The 23819-nt window shown below is 41.9% G+C and overlaps 1 protein-coding gene across 1 annotated transcript; it reads right to left on the bottom strand.

The window, feature by feature from the left end:
* Positions 1 to 195: 195 nt before the first annotated feature.
* On the bottom strand, positions 196 to 18793 carry LOC120018159 (vacuole membrane protein 1-like). Its single transcript, XM_038961192.1, has 12 exons — positions 18739 to 18793; positions 17991 to 18095; positions 16913 to 17045; positions 16696 to 16786; positions 16205 to 16315; positions 8897 to 9061; positions 8383 to 8514; positions 6132 to 6212; positions 5810 to 5926; positions 5169 to 5230; positions 1200 to 1302; positions 196 to 1057 (listed from the first exon to the last, which is right to left on the bottom strand). Exons 2-12 carry the CDS (start codon positions 18064 to 18066, stop codon positions 908 to 910), a joined length of 1221 nt encoding a protein of 406 aa, XP_038817120.1. The 5' UTR covers positions 18067 to 18095; positions 18739 to 18793; the 3' UTR covers positions 196 to 907.
* Positions 18794 to 23819: the final 5026 nt, after the last annotated feature.

Here is a 23819-nt window from a genome sequence, read left to right as displayed (position 1 = left end):
ATTTTGGCACTTACCTTTTGGATGTTAATTCTTTAAAAAAAGAGGTTCAAGCATTTTTTCAATCTTGGTGGTCTGAGTGCCTAAGCACTATTACCTTAACAGTAGAAGATGCTCTATATACAATAACATGGGGCAAGCTTACAAGAATGGAAGCAATTGTTTAAATAGTAAGAGAAACTCAGACATGGAAACACGAATGATTTATGCATTTTTATATATTCTGCTCAAAGACCGTCTAAATGTACAGAATAAAAATGACACTAAGTTAGCTGAGTGTAATGTTAAGTTACAAATCCTTTTTGTTCCGTTTTGGTCCAAGTTAGTTCGTCCAGATCATTCAAAGTACATGTGCATACATACCGTCCTGAAAATATTTCCAAGATGTGCAAACCAATAACACATTGATCCGACTTGATATTGCTATTTCCAAGAAACACAAATGACAGATGGTCTATTTCTGATCAACAGGACAAAACAAGAAAATGTAACCCTGAAAACGTCCTTAGCATCATATCAGTATACACAATGTCTGAATCCATACATACAGTGAAAAATTTGGTACAAATTAAGTCTAGTGATTAAGAACTGTGTTCAATGGAAGTAGGACCCTCCACCTTGCATAAGGCATTGCAGCTGGTATAGCTGCCGGCATTGCAGCTGGTATAGCTGCCAGCAAAACAGTTGACCTCCAGTTTCTGCTTAACTGCTTATAATATCTTATCACATAACATCATCACACACTAAACACAGATGAGGGGAAACTACAAAACCTTAAGGACAAACAAACAGTATACATCCGTAAGCACACACAGAATAGTGCCAGTTCAGCCTCTTAAGAATGGAAAAGGGCGAGGTTAGTTTGAGACAGAGCCGAGGGACTCTCAGCAGTCAGTTGGTGAGTCTCTTATCACTTGGTTTTCTCCTCAGTGTTCCTCTGCTGCCGACTCTGACGTCGCTTGGCGTAGCTCTGAGCCATGGAGTTGATGATGGAGAAGATAAAGTAACAGACCATGACCAGAACCACCTTCTCAAAGACCCATGACAGCCAGTTCTCAGTCTGCACAGAGAGACATGCATACAGAGGAATATTACTCTTGACTAACACGAATGCATTACAATTTGTATTATCTTGGCAATCAATAAAATCACATGCTTTGTCTCGACTTAGGAAGGATGGATGATGGTAGTAGTGCTCTTACCGCCGGGGTGCCAGCGCCAGTGTGGTGGTGGAGTTTACTCCTCTGGGCCTCCAGGTACTCACTGAAGGGCTTCTGTATGGAGGGACCTACCCTCGGCAGAGACCTGACACAGTGGCAGGGCAAGGACATCCACAGGCAAGGGAGGCGAGGCGGGGGAAAAGAGGGAGGGAAAGACAGACAACATTATATCCCAGAGTACTTACCATATCAGCAGTATCCCTTCACATGGTAAAATAATGAGGCTTTGTAGAGGGAACCCTTGGTCCATAGGACCAGGGTTTAAAAGAGAGCAGTCTATTGCTCATGATGTCGAGAGAGTTCCAATTTCTGTGTTTCTAGTTGGGCATCAAGTCTAGCTGGGAGTTCCTACTGCCAGTGTAGTGGCTGAGAGCACACAGCAGAGTGAAGTGAGGCAGTCCTCATCTCTTATTTATTCCTGAGGTCCCTATAAGAAACCAGTCTGAGCCCAATAACCAGGAAGTGACTCGATATGCTGTCATCACAGCCTTATGGGTGGAAACAGATCAAACTAGGCGTGTTCATCAATATGACTGTCCATATATGGGAGGGAGAGCAAAGGATTAGATCACTGTGTGGACCCCTCAGTTCATCAGGGCTCTTTACATTATAGTTACAGGGAATGCAGACATAAATTGATTGGAAGAGAACCCTCAGACACCACAACTTGATGTACCTGAGTAACACCACAATAATTCGTAGTTGACAGTACTATACCAAAATAATTGGTATAGTTTAAATCAATGTATCACAACCATCATTAAATAAAATATACAAACATTTCTTAGACATGGTTAGAGTTTTTTTAAATGCAGGTGTTAATATAAACTTAATCTAAAACTTGGCTAGACAGATTCAAGATAATTTACTATCGGGGTAAAAAGTGAATTGGGTAATTGTAATTGCTGATTTTAAACAAAGGGATATGGCATGCCCATTCCCAGGCTAACTTTGAGTGACTCACTCAGCCACACACAAACTGCTGCAATCACCAACAGTTCCGATTTCAGCATTCCAGCACCAGTGTAACACATAATAGCAAGTCAGACCAGTCAAACAATTGCAATGGTAGCAAGCAATTGTTCTTTCTCATGCGACTCATTTTAACTGTGAATAAGATGGCACTATAAACTGATCATTAGTTGTAAGATTTGTATTTTATTTGTTCATGATTTAAAAATAAAAAAATTGGATGAGAAGAAATAGTCAAGGAAGAGCTGAAGATTTTAGCTCGTTATGTTGGATGTGTTAAATGGAAGTAATTTATTTTTCTTTCATACAGTGGCTTGCGAAAGTATTCACCCCCCTTGGCATTTTTCCTATATTATTGCCTTACAACCTGGAATTGAAATTTATTTTTTGTGGGTTTGTATTATTTGATTTACACAACATGCCTACCACTTTGAAGATGCTAAATGTTTTATTGTGAAACAAACAATACAAAAAAACTTTACTTGAGCGTGCATAACTATTCGCCCCCCAAAGTCAATACTTTGTAGAAACACCTTTTGCAGCAATTACAGCTGCAAGTCTCTTGGGGTATATCTCTATAAGCTTGGCACATCTAGCCACTGGGATTTTTCCCCCATTCTTCAAGGCAAAACTGCTCCAGCTCCTTCAAGTTGGATGGGTTCCGCTGGTGTACCGCAATCTTTAAGTCATACCACATATTCTTAATTGGATTGAGGTCTGGGCTTTGACTAGGCCATTCCAAGACGTTTAAATGTTTCCCCTTAAACCACTCAAGTGTTGCTTTAGCAGTATGCTTAGGGTCATTGTCCTACTGGAAGTTGAACCTGTCCCCATCTCAAATCTTTGGAAGACTGAAACAGGTTTCCCTCAAGAATTTCCCTGTATTTAGCGCTGTCCATCATTCCTTCAATTCTGACCAGTTTCCCAGTCCCTGCAGATGAAAAACATCCCCACAGCATGATGCTGCTAGCACCATGCTTCACTGTTGGGATGGTGTTCTCGGGGTGATGAGAGGTGTTGGGTTTGCGCCAGACATAGCGTTTTCCTTGATGGCCTAAAAGCTACATTTTTGTCTCATCTGACCGGAGTACCTTCCATATGTTATGGGAGTCTCCCACATGCCTTTTGGTGAACACCAAACATGTATGCTTATTTTTTTATTTAAGCAATGGCTTTTTTCTGACCATTCTTCCGTAAAGCCCAGCTCTGTGGAGTGTACGGCTTCAAGTGGTCCTATGGACAGACACTCCAATCTCCGCTGTGGAGCTTTGCAGCTCCTTCAGGTTCTCTTTGTTGCCTCTGATTAATGCCCTCCTTGCCTGGTCCGTGAGTTTTGGTGGGCTGCCCTCTCTTGGCAGGTTTGTTGTGGTGCTATATTCTTTCCATTTTTTAATAATGATTTAAAATGGTGCTCCGTGGGATGTTCAAAGTTTCAGAAGTTTTCTTTTATAACCCAACCCTGATCTGTACTTCTCCACAACTTTGTCCCTGACCTGTTTGGAGAGCTCCTTGGTCTTCATAGTGCCGCTTGCTTGGTGGTGCCCCTTGCTTAGTGGTGTTGCAGATGCTGGGGCTTTCAGAACAGGTGTATATATACTGAGATCATGTGACACTTAAATAAAGTTCCCCTGTGTGCATTCTAACTAATTATGTGATTTCTGAAGGTAATTGGTTGCACCAGATCTTATTTAGGGGCTTCATAGCAAAGGGGGTGAAAACATATGCACGCACCACTTTTACGTTTTTTTTATTTAAGAATTGTTTTGAAACAAGCAATTTTTCCCCTTTCACTTCACCAATTTGGACTATTTTGTGTATGTCCATTACATGAAATCCATTTAAATTACAAATTGTAATGCAACAAAAGGCAAAACACCAAGGGGGACAAATACTTTTGCAAGGCACTGTACATCCTGCAGTTATTGTTTCCCTGCTGCTGTCAGGGAGATTCTGGTGCAGTCAAAGCTAAACTGCTGTGAGTCAGAACAGATTCCATCTGATAGGTGGTCAGCCAGCCGTGTGGGGTCCTATGTTTGGAATTGGTTTGCGTGTAAGGGAAATACCCTTAATGGTAAACACACACATCTGACTTTGATGTGAAGATTTTATGATGGTATTTGTTCAGAATGATCAACACCCCCCTCCAGGGCTTGACATTAACTTTATTTTACTTGTCCAAAAGCTCAAGTCACTTGTCTGTAAGAGCATTTTTACATCATTGTATGAAGCAAGGAACCACTTTACACAATGCATTACTATCTTTTTCACCATAGAATCACACAAATGTAGGCTACACTCTGCCTATTAGCTGCTTTGCATATTCAAGCCTGTCTCAAAATACAACACTGCCCCTTTAAGGCTCTCCTGGAGGATGGTTGACCACCCTTGGTAGCATATAAAATACTGCGTCTTTATAAAATAATTCCCTCCAGGGTTTGAAATTAAGGGCGTCCCGTCGACAAATACTTTATGTCTACGGTACAGAACAGACTCTTGGAAAGTTCTGGGAAGATTCATACAACCACTGCACAAAATTTAAAAAAGCAATGATGCTGATGCAACAGATCAGACAGTTTAGCTTAGAATGTTGATACAGTAGTTTTATTTCTTCATATTATAATCTCAACAATGTGCACATGGCTGTAGGCTGTGCGCAAATGTTCCAAAATGCAATTAGTGGGAAAACACCGCTCCCTACATAGAACATGAGAAAAATGCTGGTTTCAATAGGCTATTCGACCTAAGTGTTTATAAAATAATTCCCTCAACATTTCTATGGTCTTATTTTGGTTAGGCTACTTTGAAAACCGGTTTTAAACAATTCATTTAAACAAATTAAAAAAAAAAAAAAATTAACAAGAGGACAAGCATCCATGTTGAGCCCCTGCCCCCTAGTAAAGCACAGAGGAAGAATGCTGACTGGGCAAAGCAAAGCACCTCTCTTTATCTATATGCATACATTAACAGACACATACTCACCCGATCAGAGACACCATCTGTTCCACTATGTGCTTGCTGAACGTTATAATAACAAACAGTTTCTGTGGGAAGACAAATGAATCAACTGGGTGATTAGTGATCAGTCTCGGTCAGAGACACAGACAGTGAGAACCTGAGTCGCCATCTGCACCGAGTTGAGGGACATATCCTATGAACACAGTGACACATGCCATCCCAGCCAAATCTGGACAGTAAAAGACCTATGAGGTCTGAGGGAGAAGCACAAAGCCTCCCCCGGACCCTGGTCCTCCTCAACCCTGGAGGGCTTTGTCAGAACTGGTGAGATCACTGGCTGGTACCACGGAGATGAATTGGTCTGGTTAGACGGCTCAGCTCTCACCACCACGACTCACAGAGAGACACAGTCAGTCTCTCACCGTCTGGGAGTAGATTAGTCACTGTGGCAGACTCAACAATAAAGCCTACAATTAAGAGTTTGATCTGGTTTACAAAAGCAATGGCTCTCATTAAAGTGCTCTCCATACTCCTTTCATCTGGAATGGTCTTCTACTGCAGCACTAGAAGTACTTCAACACACAGAAACCATGGAATTACAGCCAACTGAACATATTCTGACTTTGTCTGAATGTCTAATTGGTTAGTACAACTAAAATATTTACTTGTATGTGCATCTTGACGATGGCTTTCCCAATAAGCGTCGCTCCAAAGAAGGTCCAAAATGGTACCAGGAAGTGGCCACATGTTATACCAGCCAGGTCAAACAGAGGATTAGGTATCTGAAAGACAGGTCATAACATGTGAAAATATATCCTGTAATAGAGGAGTGCATTTGAATTCTACCTTCATTGCCATAACTTCATTGCAACCAACATCAACATACAATATTCAGTGATGCGCTTTAATAATAAAGGCCTCAACTTTAAAAAACAGTATAAGATAACAGAGTGCACGTCAAGTCATCAAATGTAGGTTTGGACTTACCGAGGCGCAGGCTAGAATCCCAAAGAATCCCACTTTCTGCACCATGTTTTGAACGCACAGTTTTGCTCTTGTGACAAAATCCTGGAAACATAATTCAACAGTTTATTATCAAATATTACATTTATGCTTAACACATTAACAAACAATTTCTTCAATAATATCAATATCATGATATATAACCAAACTGAAAAACAAGTCTTATGTAATTCTGAAAAGGGTGTTACTTGATAAAGAGTTCATGTGGCATAACAAAAGATATCAGATGGGCTATTATCTTTTCCTTTGATCTTTAGCAGCTCTGCTAAAAGTCCAAGCCAAGAGTTGTTGGCAAAGAACTGTTGAACTCTTGATATACACTACATCAAAATCAATGACGTCTTCAGTGATAATGTGTCAACCCTTGCCCTAAAACTATTCAGTTGTAAACGTCAGGTCAAAAGCATCTGACATGAATCTGTATATCAAAGACCTTAGGACTTACTACAAGGTTCCATCTGACATTTGTCAAAAAGGAGTTATTCACATGTGACATATGTCAGATTTGTGAAAAAATCTGAATCTGTGCAAACACCTTTGAACTTGGTGCTATAAAAGTTATATCTACAATCCAATCACACAGAGCTGGGTTGTCCAAAAAAAACAACATGTATGTCGATGTACTTTTTGAATCATGAAAGAGGAAGAAGACATCACAAAACAGTCTGGGACTTGAAATATACTAATACTAATCTCAAAACCATACATTTTGCAGATAGAACCTTTCAGTACCAAGTCCTTTGTTCATATCACAGGTTATGGTCCTCTTTTGCAATTACTTTTTTTCACCACTTTTTCAGAAAAATGGCCATCACTTTATGGTAAACATAAATACAGGTGCCTAAGAACCATTGGAGAGGCATTGCGTTTTTGTCTTGTTCGATATCAATATGAAAACCTTAAATTAAAAATAAATAATAATTAACCTTTATTTAAGTCAGTTAAGAACAAATTCTTATTTACGATGATGGCTCAGTGGGTTAACTGCCTTGTTCAGGGGCAGAATGACAGATTTTTAGCTTGTCAGCTCGGGGATTCGATCTAGCAACCTTTCGGTTACTGGCCCAACGCTCTAACCACTAGGCTACCTGCCACCCCTTAATGGAAGGAGTATTTCACTAAAACTACAAACATACCACATTTTATTGATAACTAGCAAGTAGTTTACTGACTTTGGGTGTCAGAGACCAGAAAAATATATCAGTTTACTCATCCAGAGCTAAGCTTTAGCAATGTTGCTAGTTCTGCATAGGATATAGTGTATTTGTCATTTTAGTGAACTAACGACCGTGTAATGAACATTAATATATTTGCTGATGTGATTATAAAGAAGGGTATTCTCTTTATTTAATCATTAAAATGTCTACCTATTGAAATAATTGTAACATTCTGTGCCAGATAGAACCTTATGGCTGAACCTATATTGACATTTCAGAAACTTATGGTTCTACCTGTGTTTGCACCCCACTTTAAAACATTTTTAAAATGTTTTATTATATATATTTTTTTATTACAATTGTTGGATTGGGTTTGGATACTCTAATTTAGGTACCTTTAAGGTGAGGACCTTAAATGGGTTATGAAAGAAGAATTCACTACCAAACAGTTCTGAGATGTTGGATGTAAAAACTTTGATGCTCAATATCTCAAAACTATGCTTTGCGCAGATAGAACCTTATAGTCCCACAGTCACAATATCTTAATAATAAATGAGTATGCGGTGGTACACACATTTACTAGTAAAGACATGATAAGATATTACTTCTTTATTTCAGATTCCATTAAGTGAGACTAGACTGGAGGAAAATCTGATTCTTAATCTGAGCTCTTTGCTTAGTTAGCAATCTAATCTAAAGGGTAGGCACTGGCTGTCATGTCAGTAGCCTGTTCACATTGCCTGTCCTTCAATTGAAAGGATCATGAAAGAAAGGCCTTAGGGATGATTAAAGGGGAGCTTGTTTCACCGTGACTCACTCCACTAGCAACACTGTTACTGGAAATGGTGGGAGGGGCTTTCAGAAAAGTCATGTGATAACTGGAGACCAATCACAGGCGAGATAGAGAAGTCAGTAGATAGTGATGGACAGTTAGGTAGAGTTCCATCCCCAAATAAAATACTGAATGAGAGTATAAGACTCCAGAGACTTGGGTGGAATGGGGCATTCAAGAGGCAGGCTACTACACTGTGAGAGGGGAGGACAGAGTCCCCACTCACCTGAGCAGTCTGTGCATGCTCCAGCATCTCCTCAAACTCCTCATAGTCTTCGTCGTCTGGGTCTGCTCCAGATAGCCTGGCTGCTCGGGCCATGAAGTAGGGGGGCAACTCCCCAATGGCTGTGCCTGCACCCTGGAGAGACAGTCACACACTGGTTTAGTTTAGCACTGGTTCATACCAGAGTCAAGCATAGCTCTATGGTCTCTCACTACTAGAGAATCTCTTAGGTGAGGTTACGTGAGGTCAACTGAAGACTACCATTGTTGAGCCCTCAAGATGCCCCGATTGTTCTAAACCCAAAGGAGCGGTTTCCCCAGGCACAGATTAAGTCCTGGACCAAAAAACAAAAACGTTTTTAAAATGAACATTCCCCATTGAGCTTGCTTTTTTTTGTCCAGGACTAGGCTTAATCTGTGTCCAGGAAACCACCCCATAGAGTTCACTAGAACGTTGAACCTAGACTTTAGGTTAATTATACTTATTTTTGCCATTGAAGAAAGGCATGTTTACTCACCCACATACACGCTTCCAAGCGGACCTTTGAGACAATGGACCAGAGTGAGATGCTACCCTCCACTCCTCCCTCTGGACAGATGATCTGGTCTGGGTAGGGGGGCTCAGGGAAGTCTGTAGAACCACACTCGTACGCAGCCAGGGTGACTGATGCTATGTGTGGACCCTGAGAGCCAGAGGATGGATGGGTATTCCTTAATTCAACTGAACATGTACAGTTGACACACACTAGAGCTGGGATGATAAACCGAAAATTACCGACACCACCGCCTTCTTACCGAAGCATTTAGCTTAATTTGTTGATTTTGCTACACAACAATGAGAAGCACATGACCTTTGCTCAAAATGCTATTGCGGAACAAAGACAGTTTTCAAAGCAACTACTGTTGTTCTAGTCACAGCTTTCTGTGAGTATGTCAATGCGTTTCTCATCTCATAATATTGAGTTCATAACACCACTTTACAACCGGTGTAGGCTTTAGTTAGTATGGTTTTGATGCGCCCGCAGAGCCCAGTGCGCCATTTGCATACATCAAGTAGCATAGGCCTAGCGCTGGAAAGTGTTTGCAGGACATTAGACTACATTTACTGATAGATCAATCGATTAGTCTACATGGCTATCTAGCTACAATATCATATTTAGAGTTTTGAGTTCCCACTTCCTCAGCTGGTGAATAATAGGCTATAGCTTGTAGGCCAATATGTACAAATATGTCAGCAGATTCTCTACAGAGCCAAAAATAAATCTGATAATTCCAGATCCTATTTTGACAGGTTGCACATCAAAATATCAATCATGCATTTGCTGGATATGTTAGATAAAATCATAGGCTACCACCTCAGTTGTCTTACTTGGCACTGGAAAAATAAGTTGTATAGAGCTGTGTCGCTAATATAAAGTAACTGTCAAAAAAATAAATAATTGGTTGTAATCGAGCAAAATAGTTACATTTAATAGCAATATGACTTTTTGTACACAGCTCTTGCACTTACCCCCCCCAAAAATAGTGTTGTAATTTGTGGTCCCGTGTGGCTCAGTTGGTAGAGCATGGCGCTTGCAACGCCAGGGTTGTGGGTTCATTCCCCACGGGGGGACCAGGATGAATATGTATGAACTTTCCAATTTTTAAGTCGCTCTGGATAAGAGCGTCTGCTAAATGACTTAAATGTAAATGTAATTTATTGCTGATTTATCAGCAATTAGGGGGGGGGGGGAATGGGTCAATTTATTGCGATATGGATTTTTGTCCATGTCGCCCAGCTTTAGCCACCTGGCTTCAGTAACAAGTAAGGGCAGTCAGGGAACCTGAAACCACAACACAGGAAGCCTAGTATGCCGTATCCTATTGAGATACCAAAGTGACAGGAGATAGACAGAAGACAATTAGTCAGTGCTGAACCCCATAGCTCTCCTAGAGAAAGCGAGCGGACATGCTGGGGAGTCTTCTTTTCACAATACGGGTTCACAAGGTCTCAATCCCTGCCTTTCCATTCCTTCCATTACACATCTATACTCGTTTCGCCATGATGGTGAGTCAATGATAACAAAACAACACCTTTTCATTATTTGGAAAGAAATATTCCACGAAACACAGCAAATGAAATGCACGGTGGCCACTGCCTTGAATGTTTAGCAAAATAAGAAACAAACCCTACATTTCCATCTGAATCCAGCATTACCAGACTCATGAATCATACAATTATGCTTGTAACCCCCAGCTGAATGGGAGCATGGTCTCTGCTCCTTACTATGGGGTATCTAATTCTTTAGGTCTGAGGTAAATCCATAGCAGCTCTTTAGAGGGCAGATGTTTCTGGCACCATTCAACTTGGGACTTTCCAACATGTTGACCTCACCTCAGTATGGTAAAGTGTGCACATAGCCTAACTATTTTATCAGGGAGCACAACCTCGCCATTCTCCAGATAGGAGGATATATTGTTTTTAAGTGGAGAGTACAAAAAACAGTTAAGCAAGCACTCTCTCATATCAGCACATATTTACACAAGTGGTTGATATTTTAGTGATGCCTTGATTGAAATATAAAGCAAACATACTGGTAATAGCCACATGAACATTTGTACAATACAAAGTAGGCTTACTGCTATAGAAATCATGACACTGCATCTTTGAATGAATATAGCATCATTTAAGTGTTTATAAGTTGCATTAGACAAAATGGGGCCTACCACTATACAAATCATGATACTGACACTGTCTTTATGAATTCATATTGAATAATTTGAGTGTTTGTAAGTTGCATTAGAGAGCTACAGTTTCTCATTTTGGAGTAGATGACTGAAAGCTGATGGAAATAACCACACTGAGTGGGGAGATGTGGGAAAGGGAATAAGGTCATACACACGTCTAGGGAAGATGACACGTCATGAGGTCAACACCACCAACACTACCAGAGGCTGTGGTTTACAGGCCTGTCTCTACTAGTGGGTTTAGGTAGTGTTTAGTGAGGAAAATGGGTCGTTAGACATAGAATTGGAAAGGCTATCAAAGTAAATTGTATTTCAAAAGCAGTTATTTCAAAAGTTTAGTAGAAACCTTGCAATTTCCCATTTGTAAATGTGGTAAATGTGGAGCTGTTGACTCAAGGGTATCTACATCATAAGATCTAGTGAACAATGGCCACCTCACTGAAAAAAAATGGGGACCTCGGCAGAATCACTTCCTTGTCTTCGTCACAGTTGAATGCATCATTTCACCACAGCCAAGATGGATGTCACAAACATACCACACAGTGAGGAAGGAGCGTGACTCAACCGCAGTCACACTATGATCACTCATCAGGAACTAGGGCTGTGGCGGTCATGAAATTGTCGGACGGTAATTGTCATGCAAATAACTTCCGTTCCATACTATCCCAAAGATGGTCTATTGGGTTGAGGTCTTGGGACTGCGCTGGCCACTCAAGTAAACAGAACTCGCTGTCATGTTCCATGCAATGTTTTTCCACTCCTCAATTGTCTAGTGTTGTTGATCGGTTAGAGCGTTGGACCAGGAACCGAAAGGTTGCAAGATCGAATCCCCGAGCTGACAGGGTAAAAATCTGTCGTTCTGCCCTTGAACAAGGCAGTTTAACCCACTGTTCCTAGGCCATCATTGAAAATAAGAATATGTTTTTAATAAAGGTAAAATAAAAATAAAATAGCTGGACTGAAAACTCAATGTTTGAAAAATGTCAAAGTATGCTTCGTCCGTCTGACAATGGAGCCTTCAAAAGGGGGCATTGCGATTCCTCCCAGTTGTGGACGTCCCCAATGAAATACACAACATCCGGTGTAACAGTGTACTTATGGGTAATGAACGAGGCTTAAGTCTGCAACTCAAATGATTTGAAAAAGTTCCATGAAAGTCATGAACTCTGCTCTGTTTCTGGCGCAGGCTACACACACTTCAGTCTCTAATTCACAATTTGACAAGCACTTGATAATATTCTCACCTATCAGACTATTCTTAATACTACTACACCAGCTCTGATGCTCGTTGTTTGTGGCAGGGCTTGAAAACTATTATTACGGACTACAAAAGGGAAACCAAGACGCAAGCTGCCCAGTGACGCAAGCCTACCAGACGAGCTAAAATATTTTTATGCTCGCTTCGAGGCAAGCAACACTGAAGCATGCACGAGAGCACCAGCTGTTCTGGATGACTGTGTGATAACGCTCTCGATAGCCGATGTGTGCAAGACCTTTAAACAAATCAACATTCACAAAGCCGCAGGGCCAGACGGATTACCAGGACGTGTACTCAAAGCATGCGCGGACCAACTGGCAAGTGTTTTCACTTACATTTTCAACCTCTCCCTGTTTGAGTCTAATACCTACATGTTTCAAGCAGACCACTATAGTCCCTGTGCCCAAGGAAGCATAGGTAACCTGCCTCAATGATTACCGCCCTTCGGTAGCCATGAAGTGCGTTGAAAAGCTGATCATGGCTCACATCAACAGCGTCCTCCCGGACACCCTAAACCCACTCCAATTTGCATACCACCCCAACAGATCCACAGATGACGCAATCTCAATCGCACTCCACACTGCCCTTTCTCACCTGGACAAAAGGAACACCTATGTGAGAATGCTGTTCATTGACTACAGCTCAGCATTCAACACCATAGTGCCCATAAAGCTCATTATTAAGCTAAGGACCCTGGGACTAAACACCTCCCTCTGCAACTAGATCCTGGCCTTCCAGACGGGTCGCCCCCAGGTGGTAAGGGTAGGCAACAACACATCTGCCATACCAATCCTCAACACTGGGCCCCTCAGGGGTGTGTACTTAGTCCCCTCCTGTACTCCTTGTTCACCCACGACTGCGTGGCCAAAAACGACTCCAACACCATTAAGTTTGCTGACGACACAACAGTGGTAGGCCTGATCACCGACAACGATGAGACAGCCTATAGGGAGGTGGTCAGAGAACTGGCAGTGTGGTGCCAGGACAACAACCTCTCCCTCAATGTGAGCAAGACAAAGGAGCTGATCGTGGACTACAGGAAAAGGCGGGCAAACAGGCCCCCAGTGACATTGAAGGGGCTGTAGTGGAGCGGGTTGAGAGTTTCAAGTTCCTTGGTGTCCACATCACCAACGGACTATCATGGTCCAAACACACTAAGACAGTCGTGAAGAGGGTACGACAAAACCTTTTCCCCCTCAGGAGACTGAAAATAATTTTTCATGGGTCCCCAGATCCTCAAAAAGTTCTACAGCTGCACCATCGAGAGCATCCTGACCGGTTGCATCACCGCCTGGTATGGAAACTGCTCGGCATCTGACCGTAAGGCGCTACAGGGGTAGCGCGTACGGCCCAGTACATCACTGGCGCCAAGCTTCCTGCCATCCAGGACCTATATAATAGGCGGTGTCAGAGGAAAGCCCATAATCGTCAGAGACTCCAGTCACCCAAGTTATAGACTGTGATCTCTGCTACCACATGGCAAGCGATACCGGAGCGCCAAGTCTAGGACCAAAATGCTCCTTAACAGCATCTACCCCCAAGCCATAAGACTGCTGAACAACTAATCAAATGGCCACTGGACTATTTACATTGACACCCCCCCATGCAGTCACTTCACCCCTACTTACAAATTACCTCAACTAACCGGTACCCCCTGTATATAGCATCGTTATTGTTATTTTATTGTGTTACTTTTTATCTTTAGTTTATTTGGTAAATATTTGAACTCTTCTTGAACTGCACTGTTGGTTAGGGGCTTGTAAGTAAGCATTTCACGGTAAGGTCTACACTTGTTATAGTCGGCGCATGTGACAAAAAGTTTGATTTGATTAGACTTTAAATATGGTCTTTACATATAGCCTACTAATTTTAACACAAGTGTATAAAACAGCCTCAATTTGTCGGGGCGTAGACTCTACAATGTGTTGAAAGCGTTCCACAGGGATGCTGACTCATGTTGACTCCAATGCTTCCCACAGTTGTGTCAAGTTGCTGGATGTCCTTTGAGTGGTGGACCATTTTTGTGAAAAACCTAGCAGCGTTGCAGTTCTTCATACAAACCAGCGCGCCTGGCACCTACTGCCATATCTCGTTCAAAGGCACTTAAATATTTTGTCTTACCCATTCACCCTCAATGGAACACATACACAATCCATGTCTCAATTGTTTCAAGGCTTAAAAATCCTTCTTTAACCTGTCTCCTTATTTTATTTTTTAAAAGGCCCCCCTAAAAAATATTTTTTAAATAACATAGCCTGCACTCGAATAGCAAATGGAGGAAGCTCTTCCCTCAGTCTCTCATTCACAATTTGAATTAGCAATAAGAATTGAGCAATAAATAGCAGCACAAGAAGCTTGGATCCTCTTTTAAAATAGTGGTCAGTCAAAACTGTTTACACACATGATTGTGCAATGACTGGGTTTATAAGAACACGTGTCACTAGACTCTGTAGGCTCTCCAACTCTGTTCCAGGGATCCTAGGCCTATAGGCTATGCTTAGAGTTATTTGGCCACTTTAGTTGTGATACGAACCTTGTCAAAACATATAGGCCTATTGGCTAGGATACATGATGCATGTGACTATGATTTGAAAAAGTCACAAAAAGTGTCTTCCCTTAGACTGCACATGCTGGCCATCATTCACAAGTGATTATTATTATTATTTCACTCATTAGACTATTCTCAATTTAATTTTGTCTTTACATATGCCAAATAATGTGTGTGAAATTAGTTTTGATTTAGAATGGGCCATTATCAAGCACCTGTAGGAACAGGGGGGGGGGGGGGGGGGGGAACATGTCATAGTGAATGGAGGACACTTTTCCTGTGGTTAATTTTCATGCCAGATAACCTACTCCATTTGTAAAATAAGCAATGTGCTTAATATTAGGAAAGTTGAGAAATAAATATAGTAGTCCTAGCCTATAGAAAGCTGATAGGATCCTCTTCAATAGAGGCCATCCAAATTATTTTTTGCATAGCCTATAGAAATGTTGCGCATCATGGGCTTATAGGAACACTTGTTTCATTCTATGCATCAACCAGCTGTGAGGAGCTGGCTCTCGCTGTGCAACAGGTGATCCTATTCTGCTCAAACTCAATGTCAGGGCTCTCTTTCAGTGTTTGATTTGATTTTCGATCGCATTTGCATTGATGTCAGAGTGATTATAGGAACAGATCGCTGAGTACCAGGTCATTAGCAACCGGCCGTTAGCAAGTTTGGTAGACTACTAATGACCATCAGTGGCATCAGAGCGCAGTTATGGAGAAGCCTAGTTACCGTGACTCAACGGTCACATGGAATTTGAACGCGGGTGTAGCGGTAATACGGTCACTGTAACAGCCCTAATCAGGGCCCAGTTTTTCAAAAATCTTCTATTTGGACTTAGTCCAGATAGATAACTTTTGAAAAACTGTGCCCAGAGGTGAAAGGCAGATCTATGGAGAATTGAACACACAAAGAATGAGATAGGAAGTATGAGGCCACCCACTGGACAAACTGTGGATATGTATTACATTTCTGGTAGTGGTCAGCGTTAAACATCACTAAGATGATGGAAATATCCTGTGCACAAAATATTTCTCTTGCTCAAAGAAGACAAGGACAAGCCTGTCAACTAATTCACCGTAACTATATATTTTTGTATCTATTGTGCCAGTTATGGAACAACAAGCAGAGCAAACAGCCTCACAAAAATATCCAATGTCACATACTGTACCAGCATTCTCAGATAAGAAATTACTACAGAGATACAGCAGGCTTTTCCACTGTCTGAGTGTGATAAGTTAGCTTATGTTTTTGTTGGTACAGCTGACAGGCAAGGGAAGGGTGGTTCTTACCAGGTATAGTAGGAAGGTATGTAGGCCAGTCCCAAGGCCTACTGAGGACAGGATGCCCAAACCTATCCAGTAGGCACACCACAGGAACCTCTTCTCCAGGTACTGCACATACTACAAAGGAGAACAGACAGGAGGGGGAAGGAGAAGTAGAGAGAGCTTTAGGCTTTTGCATGGACATAGATAGCCATAACATACTACTGCAAAATACATGTATCCTTTGGAGAGAACATTGGTGACCTATGTTATGCTAAGGATAGTGGTGGAAAAAGAGGAAATGTAAAAAATTGTACACCATAATATCAACATATAAACTACGTTATATCCAATGTATTGGCCTGAGCCTCAAGCAAAAAATGTTGTCTCTCAGATGACCTTTCCTCTAGAAATGCTGTGTATCTGAATGAACAGTTACTTATCTTTAACCATTAAACATCTCAAATAAATCAATTACAGAGGAGGTGATAGAGGTTTCTGTTTCTCTCCTTCCTTACCTTCTGGTGTGCTCCCTCAGTGGAGTAGGCAAGGGAGAAGAATGAACACAATACCAGGATCAAGAACACTGTACCACTTCTTTGCCATAACCTATAGAGGGGAGAAGTAAAACAGTTTATTAGGTACAACTACTTAATGACTAGACTGGCAAACTGAAAAAAAGCTTTCAACTGAACAGTTGATTTCTAGTTTTACTGTTAAGTAGTGGTGGTTTACTTTAATGTCCATTCCTTTAGTGTGATGAAGGTTTCCAGGAGGAAGTAGTGTAGTGTGACGATAGGCCTCCTCCACAGCACCAGAGCGAGACGCTCCTCCCGATCTTTCTGCCTCCTCTCACTCACCGCAGAGTCTGTAGATACCGGAGCACACTCGTGAGGTCAGACTAACTTATAAAGTGGGTCAGTTTAAAAAAAGCTACTGCAATATCCCATTATTTTGCTGGACACCAGGCAGTGTCAGAGGAAAGCCCTAAAAATTGTCAAAGCCTCCAGTCACCCTAGTCATAGACTGTTCTCTCTGCTACCACATGGCAAGCGGTACCGGAGCGCCAAGTCTAAGTCCAAGAGGCTTCTAAAACAGCTTCTACACCCAAGCCATAATACTCCTGAACATCTAATCAATTGGCTACCCAGACTATTTGCATTGCCCCCCCCCCCTCCTCTTTTACACTGCTGCTACTCCCTGTTATTATCTATGCATAGTCACTTTAATTCTACCTACATGTACATACTACCTCAACTAACTGGTGCCCCTGCACATTGAATTTGTACCAGTACCCCCTGTATATAGCCTCGCTATTGTTATTTACTGCTGCTCTTTAATTATTTGTTACTTTTATTTGTTACTTTTTTTGTTGTATTTTCTTAAAACTGCATTGTTGGTTAAGGGCTTGTAAGTAAGCATTTCACTGTAAGGTCTACACCTGTTGTATTCGGCGCATGTGACAAATACAATTTAATTTGACATAGACTATTGTGACTTTGACAAAGTCATGTGACTGTCTAGGCCTACTTAGGAACATAAAACTAGCAATTGGTGGTGTTCTATAGTCTAGACCTAATACTGAAATAATTTAGTAGTTAATTAACTGTGGAATAAGTTAGTACCCAACAGCTTGGGACCATTCTGGCAATACTGGAATGTTGCAAGAAGAACTGCCAGGAGAATAATTTTTGCAGTTGCTGCTTACCAATAGCAACACACACCATTCTCCTTCCTTGGTAAAATTGTTTATCTATTCTCCATAAAAACACAGCCTTAATGCTGGTTCACTTGGAGAAGTTTCAAAACCAACCTGCAAAATGTCCATTCTGTTTGTCTTTGGTTCCTCGCTTCTGTGGTTGTTCACAGCTTGCCCCATTCTTTGCCATCTCATTTACTGTTGAATCGACCAGACAACCTGAAGACAAGACCAGCAAATACGTTTTTTTTGGGGGGGGGGGGGGGGGGGGGGTTGGCCTCTGTCAACGGTAGGAAGCACATTAGCTAGTTATTGCTTGTCACTAAATGACAGCTAGTGGAAGATGTTGCCACACGCTAAAGTTAGCTAGCTAACCGGCATACGAGCTAACAAACAGCTGATAACAAGTAACCTTTATTCCCGACTCAAACTCCATTGGATTACATTGACCGGCTGTATAAACCACCATGGGTTTTCAAGAACTAGCTAGCAAGTAACGTTAAAGTGTGTAATATCACTCCCTTAGCAAGCTGGCTGGCTGGAGTGAGTTTATAAAAACATAGTTAGCTACAATTAATTGTTCAATGTTTATAACTATGAATAACGGATTATAAACTACAGTAACCCATTGCATGTTGACGTCGCTAGTTGGCCAGATAACTCTGTCTAGCTAAGTGGCTAGCTAACGACACTGTGGAAATAGTATAGGCTACAACAACCATGGAAACATGTTAGGATCTAGTTACTTCAGTTGTTGTGTTGACTGTAATGCCACAACTCTGTTCACATTCGAAAATGATACATATTCTAGACAAATATAAATGTGTTAGTCACACAAATTGAATGAAATGAGCTGTCATACCTCCGAGTCTTCTTCCTGGAGAAAGGTTCTTCTTCTATGGTATATTGGAGATCGCACAACTTCATGTGCATCCCGCCACCTACTGTGCGGGGTGGAAACAGGATTCCCAAAAATGTAACAAAATACCCCCCCCCCAAAAACTACCAAACTACCAAAAAATAAACTAAACCAAATCAAACAACTTTTCAGTAAAAAAATAAAACAGATCTTATTCCTACACAGGCTCAAGGGGAACCTGGGAGGGTGGGTCTTCCGGCGCCAGTACCCCTTGCAAGTCTTCAGATGTAAAATCCTTAAGTCCCAAAACCTTTTCTGCCGCAGCCACAATAATGTCCAGTTTCTTAGACTTCTTTGAGACTTGTGCTGTACAGTTTATACATGTGGCAATGAATGCCACAAAATCCACCTTTTTAACACACAGGGTATCTTTTGACTGGCAGCAAACATTTACTACAGGCTGTGGTGCATTCACTACCATACAGTATCTTCACTTGTTTTCTCAATTATTTGAATCGCCTCCGCATAAGAGATTCGATTGACCGCTCAAACTTTTGCCACCTTAGTCTCCTTCACCCTTACAGGGCACTCCAGGAACTCCTAAAACAACAAGACCGACAAACTTTCTTCTTTTTCTCCATTCAACCAGCGGGTCAGACGCTCAGCATCAACCACCAGTGTTGGGGAGTACAAAAAATTACAAGAAAAACTGTAATTCTAATCCGTTACGTTACCAGCAAAAATATTGTAATCAAATGACATATGCAATAGGTCTATAGCAAATGCACCAAATTGCATAACATTTCACATGTAAATAGCACTTTTCAGTAGTGCTGAAAGCATGCCATTCCATGACGCAGCATTTATTTTTCAACTCGAATCAATGAGCCCAATCAGTCCTCCATGACAACAACATCATAAACAACAGAGTAGGGCTGGCTAATAAGTCCTTTGTTTTGGGGTTATGCTCAGGTAAAACAATTTGGCTAATCTATACTTCTATATTTCCAAGTCCTATTCTTGAAGATCAAGGGGTATAACATTTATTGGAATGACTGGAATTCTGATAGACTTTGGTGTAATGTAAAGATATTATTTAATCGTATATGTTGTAGAAAGTGATGGGTTAGAAAAAGCCTACATAACCAATCCATAAAGTAAAATGTAACATCCATATACAGTATGGCCAGCTATGTAAACTTTAAAATTGATTTATCCTGCAATAGATATCGTTCAGTTGGTAGCATAAATTTTGTCATCTTCGAATGCCTCTTAAGTGAAAAGGAATCTAAAAGTAACTGAATGTAATCAGATTACATTACTGGGTTTGGGTAATCCAAAAGTTACGTTACTGATTACAATTTTGGACAGGTAACTAGTAATTGTGACGGATTACATTTAGAAAGTAACCTACCCAACAGTGCCAACCACACCAGGAATTTTCTCCAGGTATTCAACCTGAACCTCCATCGTCACCCCTGAGATGACTCCTTTGACGGGTGCTCTACTCCGAAGTTCAAAACACAAAACTTCTGTTGTTCTGATTCTTTTGAGGCTCACTGCAATCTTCCTCTGTTCTTCAGAAATACAATTAATCAAAATAAGACCATTCGTGGTCACTCTGACAGACTCCACTTTTCCCAGTGCGTACATCACCATTTTTGACACCTCAAATGGGTTTCCCACATATGCATCCTTACTCAACAAATGCATCCCGGGCCCTCCCGAGTGGCACAGTGGTCTAAGGCAGTGCTAGAAGCGTCACTACAGACCCAGATTCGATCCCGGGCTGTGTTGCAGCCAGCCGCGACCAGGAGACCAATGAGGCGGAGCACAATTGGTCCAGCGTCGTCCGGGTTAGGGGAGGGTTTGGCCGGCCGGGATGTCCTTGTCCCATCGCGCTCTAGTGATGCCTTGTGGTGGGCCGGGAGCATGCACCCTGACTTTGGTCACCAGTTGTATGATATTTCCTCCTACACATTGGTACGGCTGGCTTCCGGGTTAATCAAACAGTTAATCGAGCATTGTGTCAAGAAGCAGTGCGGCTTGGCAGACGCCTGGCTCTCAACCTTTGCCTCTCCCGACAAGAGAGAGAGGACAAGACTGTAACTACCAATTGGGGAGAAAAAGGGATAAAAGTAAAAAAAAATGATATATCAAATAAAAAACAAACGCATCCCAACAAGGAGCGATTCATTTTCATTCATACACGTATCCCAGTGGCGATTTTAGCATGTAAATCTTGGTGGGGTTAACCTTATGCATGCCAGAAAGCAACTACACAACACTAAACAATACATTAATTACACTATGACGGTGACAAACTGTTAGGGCCTACATAAAGCTGTCCCAACAGCAGAGTCCCAACAGCAGTCCCAACGACTTACCACTGCTATACCTGGCTATCAGCGAAGCCTTGTCTGGAAGCCAAACAGTTCACTCAGCCTCATTAAAAAAACATAGCCGACATGGCTGACTTGCTAAAACAAATGTGGTTTCTACTGACAATTGATATCAGAGATCAAGGTAAGACCCAGATACAGACTGTCGAAGTAACTATGTTTATTGTAGCAACAGGAGCAGGCAAAGACAGGTTAAGGCAGGCAGGGGTCGAAAATCCAGGGTAAGGCAAAGGTACAGGGTCAGGGACTCAGGGTGACTCAGGGTCAGGGACAGGGACTCAGTGTCAGGGACAGGCAGAGTTCAGCAATCTAGAGGTGGAGCAAAGGTACAGGACGGCAGGCAGGCTCAGGGTCAGGCAGAGAGGTCAGGCGGGCGGGTACAGGGTCAGGACAGGCAAAAGTCAAAAACCAGGAGCACGAGGAAAGAGAGGCTGGGAAACAATAGGCGCTTCCAGGAAAAAACGCTGGTAAGCTGGAAACAAACCAGGCGAACTGGCAACAAACAGACAGAGAACACAGGTATAAATACATTGGGGAAGATGGGCAACATCTGGAGGGGGGTGGAGACAAGCACAAGGACAGGTGAAACAGATCAGGGCATGACAATTGAGGTGTATAAACTATGGCATAAGGGGACGATGTGCGGGTAAGAGGCAATCTGTAATTTCGATTAAGACAAGGACAGACATAGTCAATATAACTATTTGTTCAGCACTTTTGAAATGTACAGCAACAGAATTCAGAACATAGGCCGTTTTTACAGTATTCTCCCTGTAAACCAAGTCAGAACCACAGGATAAATAAAGGGGGCATATAAGCTGACAATGAAAGCTCTTACAATATTCAATGATGACATTTCTCTAAAACAGGCTATAGGCTAAATGTGTACCACCAAGTCAGAACAGTAGGCTAAGTTGTGAGGGGAACAGGGACCAAATTATTAGGGTGAAGCACATGGGCTACTAACAGCTTACTACACAACATACACTTAGCTACAGCATACATATCTCCATGGCATATGACGTGCAGCACCATACAAGACATTTTTGGACTCACCTTGTTGTGCTATGCTCACTTGAACAGGAAGGTGACACGGCGGTCCTTCGTGGGCAAATTCTGTTGTCAAACTTTGTCATCAAAGTCTGGCATTATCTGGATTTATGGTGCTTCAAGACAACTGGGAACTCTGAAAAAACAAGGTTGAGTCATGACGTCAGTGATCTTCAGGTCGGAGCTCTAGAAAGAGGCCCAAGTTCATGACTTGGAATTCCGAGTTGGATGACGTATTTTCCCAGTCGGAGCTAGTTTTTTTCCGAGTTCCCAGTTGTCTTGAACTCATTGAAGTCTGAGATTTCCCAGTTCAGAGTTTCCAGTTGTTTTGAACTTGGCATAAGTCATGCTAAATTGACAGCATGGTCAATGATGAATGTTTATACTTTTAAGCTTGGAAAAGATTCCCTAAAACCCAGACTTGGACCACATACCCACTCCACTGAAAAGCAGGCTAGTGATTGCATTGCAATGCTTGCAGTTAGCCACTGATTCCTTCCAAACCACTCATTGTTGAATTAGCGTTTTCCAACTTTTTGTGTACAACATGCCCACAAGCTCTATATATGTAATGTATACAATAACTATGTATTTATACTATGATCCTCCCATTTAATGGAATGCCCACCTCCTTCATATGTTGTGTCTGCTAAAATGTTTTACGATGTTTTCTTCGATGATAAACGGAACAGATAAGGTTAACTTTGATTCTAAAGACCAACAAAATCCAACTTATCACATGGAATGTACATATGGTTTTCGAACACTTTAAAAAAAAAATATATATTTTTTTTTATTTTATCCCCTTTTCTCCCCAATTTTCGTGGTATCCAATCGCTAGTAATTACTATCTTGTCTCATCGCTACAACTCCCGTACGGGCTCGGGAGAGACGAAGGTCGAAAGCCACGCGTCCTCTGAAGCCCAACCAAGCTGCACTGCTTCTTAACACAGCGCGCCTCCAACCCGGAAGCCAGCCGCACCAATGTGTCGGAGGAAACACCGTGCACCTGGCCCCCTTGGTTAGCGCGCACTGCGCCCGGCCCGCCACAGGAGTCGCTGGAGCGCGATGAGACAAGGATATCCCTACCGGCCAAACCCTCCCTAACCCGGACGACGCTAGGCCAATTGTGCGTCGCCCCACGGACCTCCCGGTCGCGGCCGGCTGTGACAGAGCCTGGGCGCGAACCCAGAGACTCTGGTGGCGCAGCTAGCACTGCGATGCAGTGCCCTAGACCACTGCGCCACCCGGGAGGCCCGTTTTCGAACACTTTAAGGGATTGTCAGCTGATGTGATTTTCTTGCAAGATTTACATTTAAAAAAAATTGAAATGTAACATTTAAAGAGGAGCTGGGTTGGAGATAAATAAGAATACAACATTTTATCTTCTATCCCACCACATGAACAAAGAAGGCCGTTTTCTAATGTTGAATTGTACCTTACATGGTAAAAAAATACATATTGATTTGAATGTATATCCCACCAGGGGCAAATGTGATGTTTTTAGATAGAATTCAAGCTATATTAGATCAAATCCAGACAGGAAGTATTATTTTAGTAGGTGACATAAATTATACATTCGATAAGACTGATAGACGTAGTAATAAAAAGGGCTAATTTAGGGAGCTTCCA

Source organism: Salvelinus namaycush, chromosome 23, assembly GCF_016432855.1.
Source record: "Salvelinus namaycush isolate Seneca chromosome 23, SaNama_1.0, whole genome shotgun sequence".
NCBI lineage: Eukaryota > Metazoa > Chordata > Actinopteri > Salmoniformes > Salmonidae > Salvelinus > Salvelinus namaycush.
The sequence above is the reverse complement of the archived record's forward strand: the minus strand, read 5'-3'. Positions and strand labels throughout refer to the sequence as shown.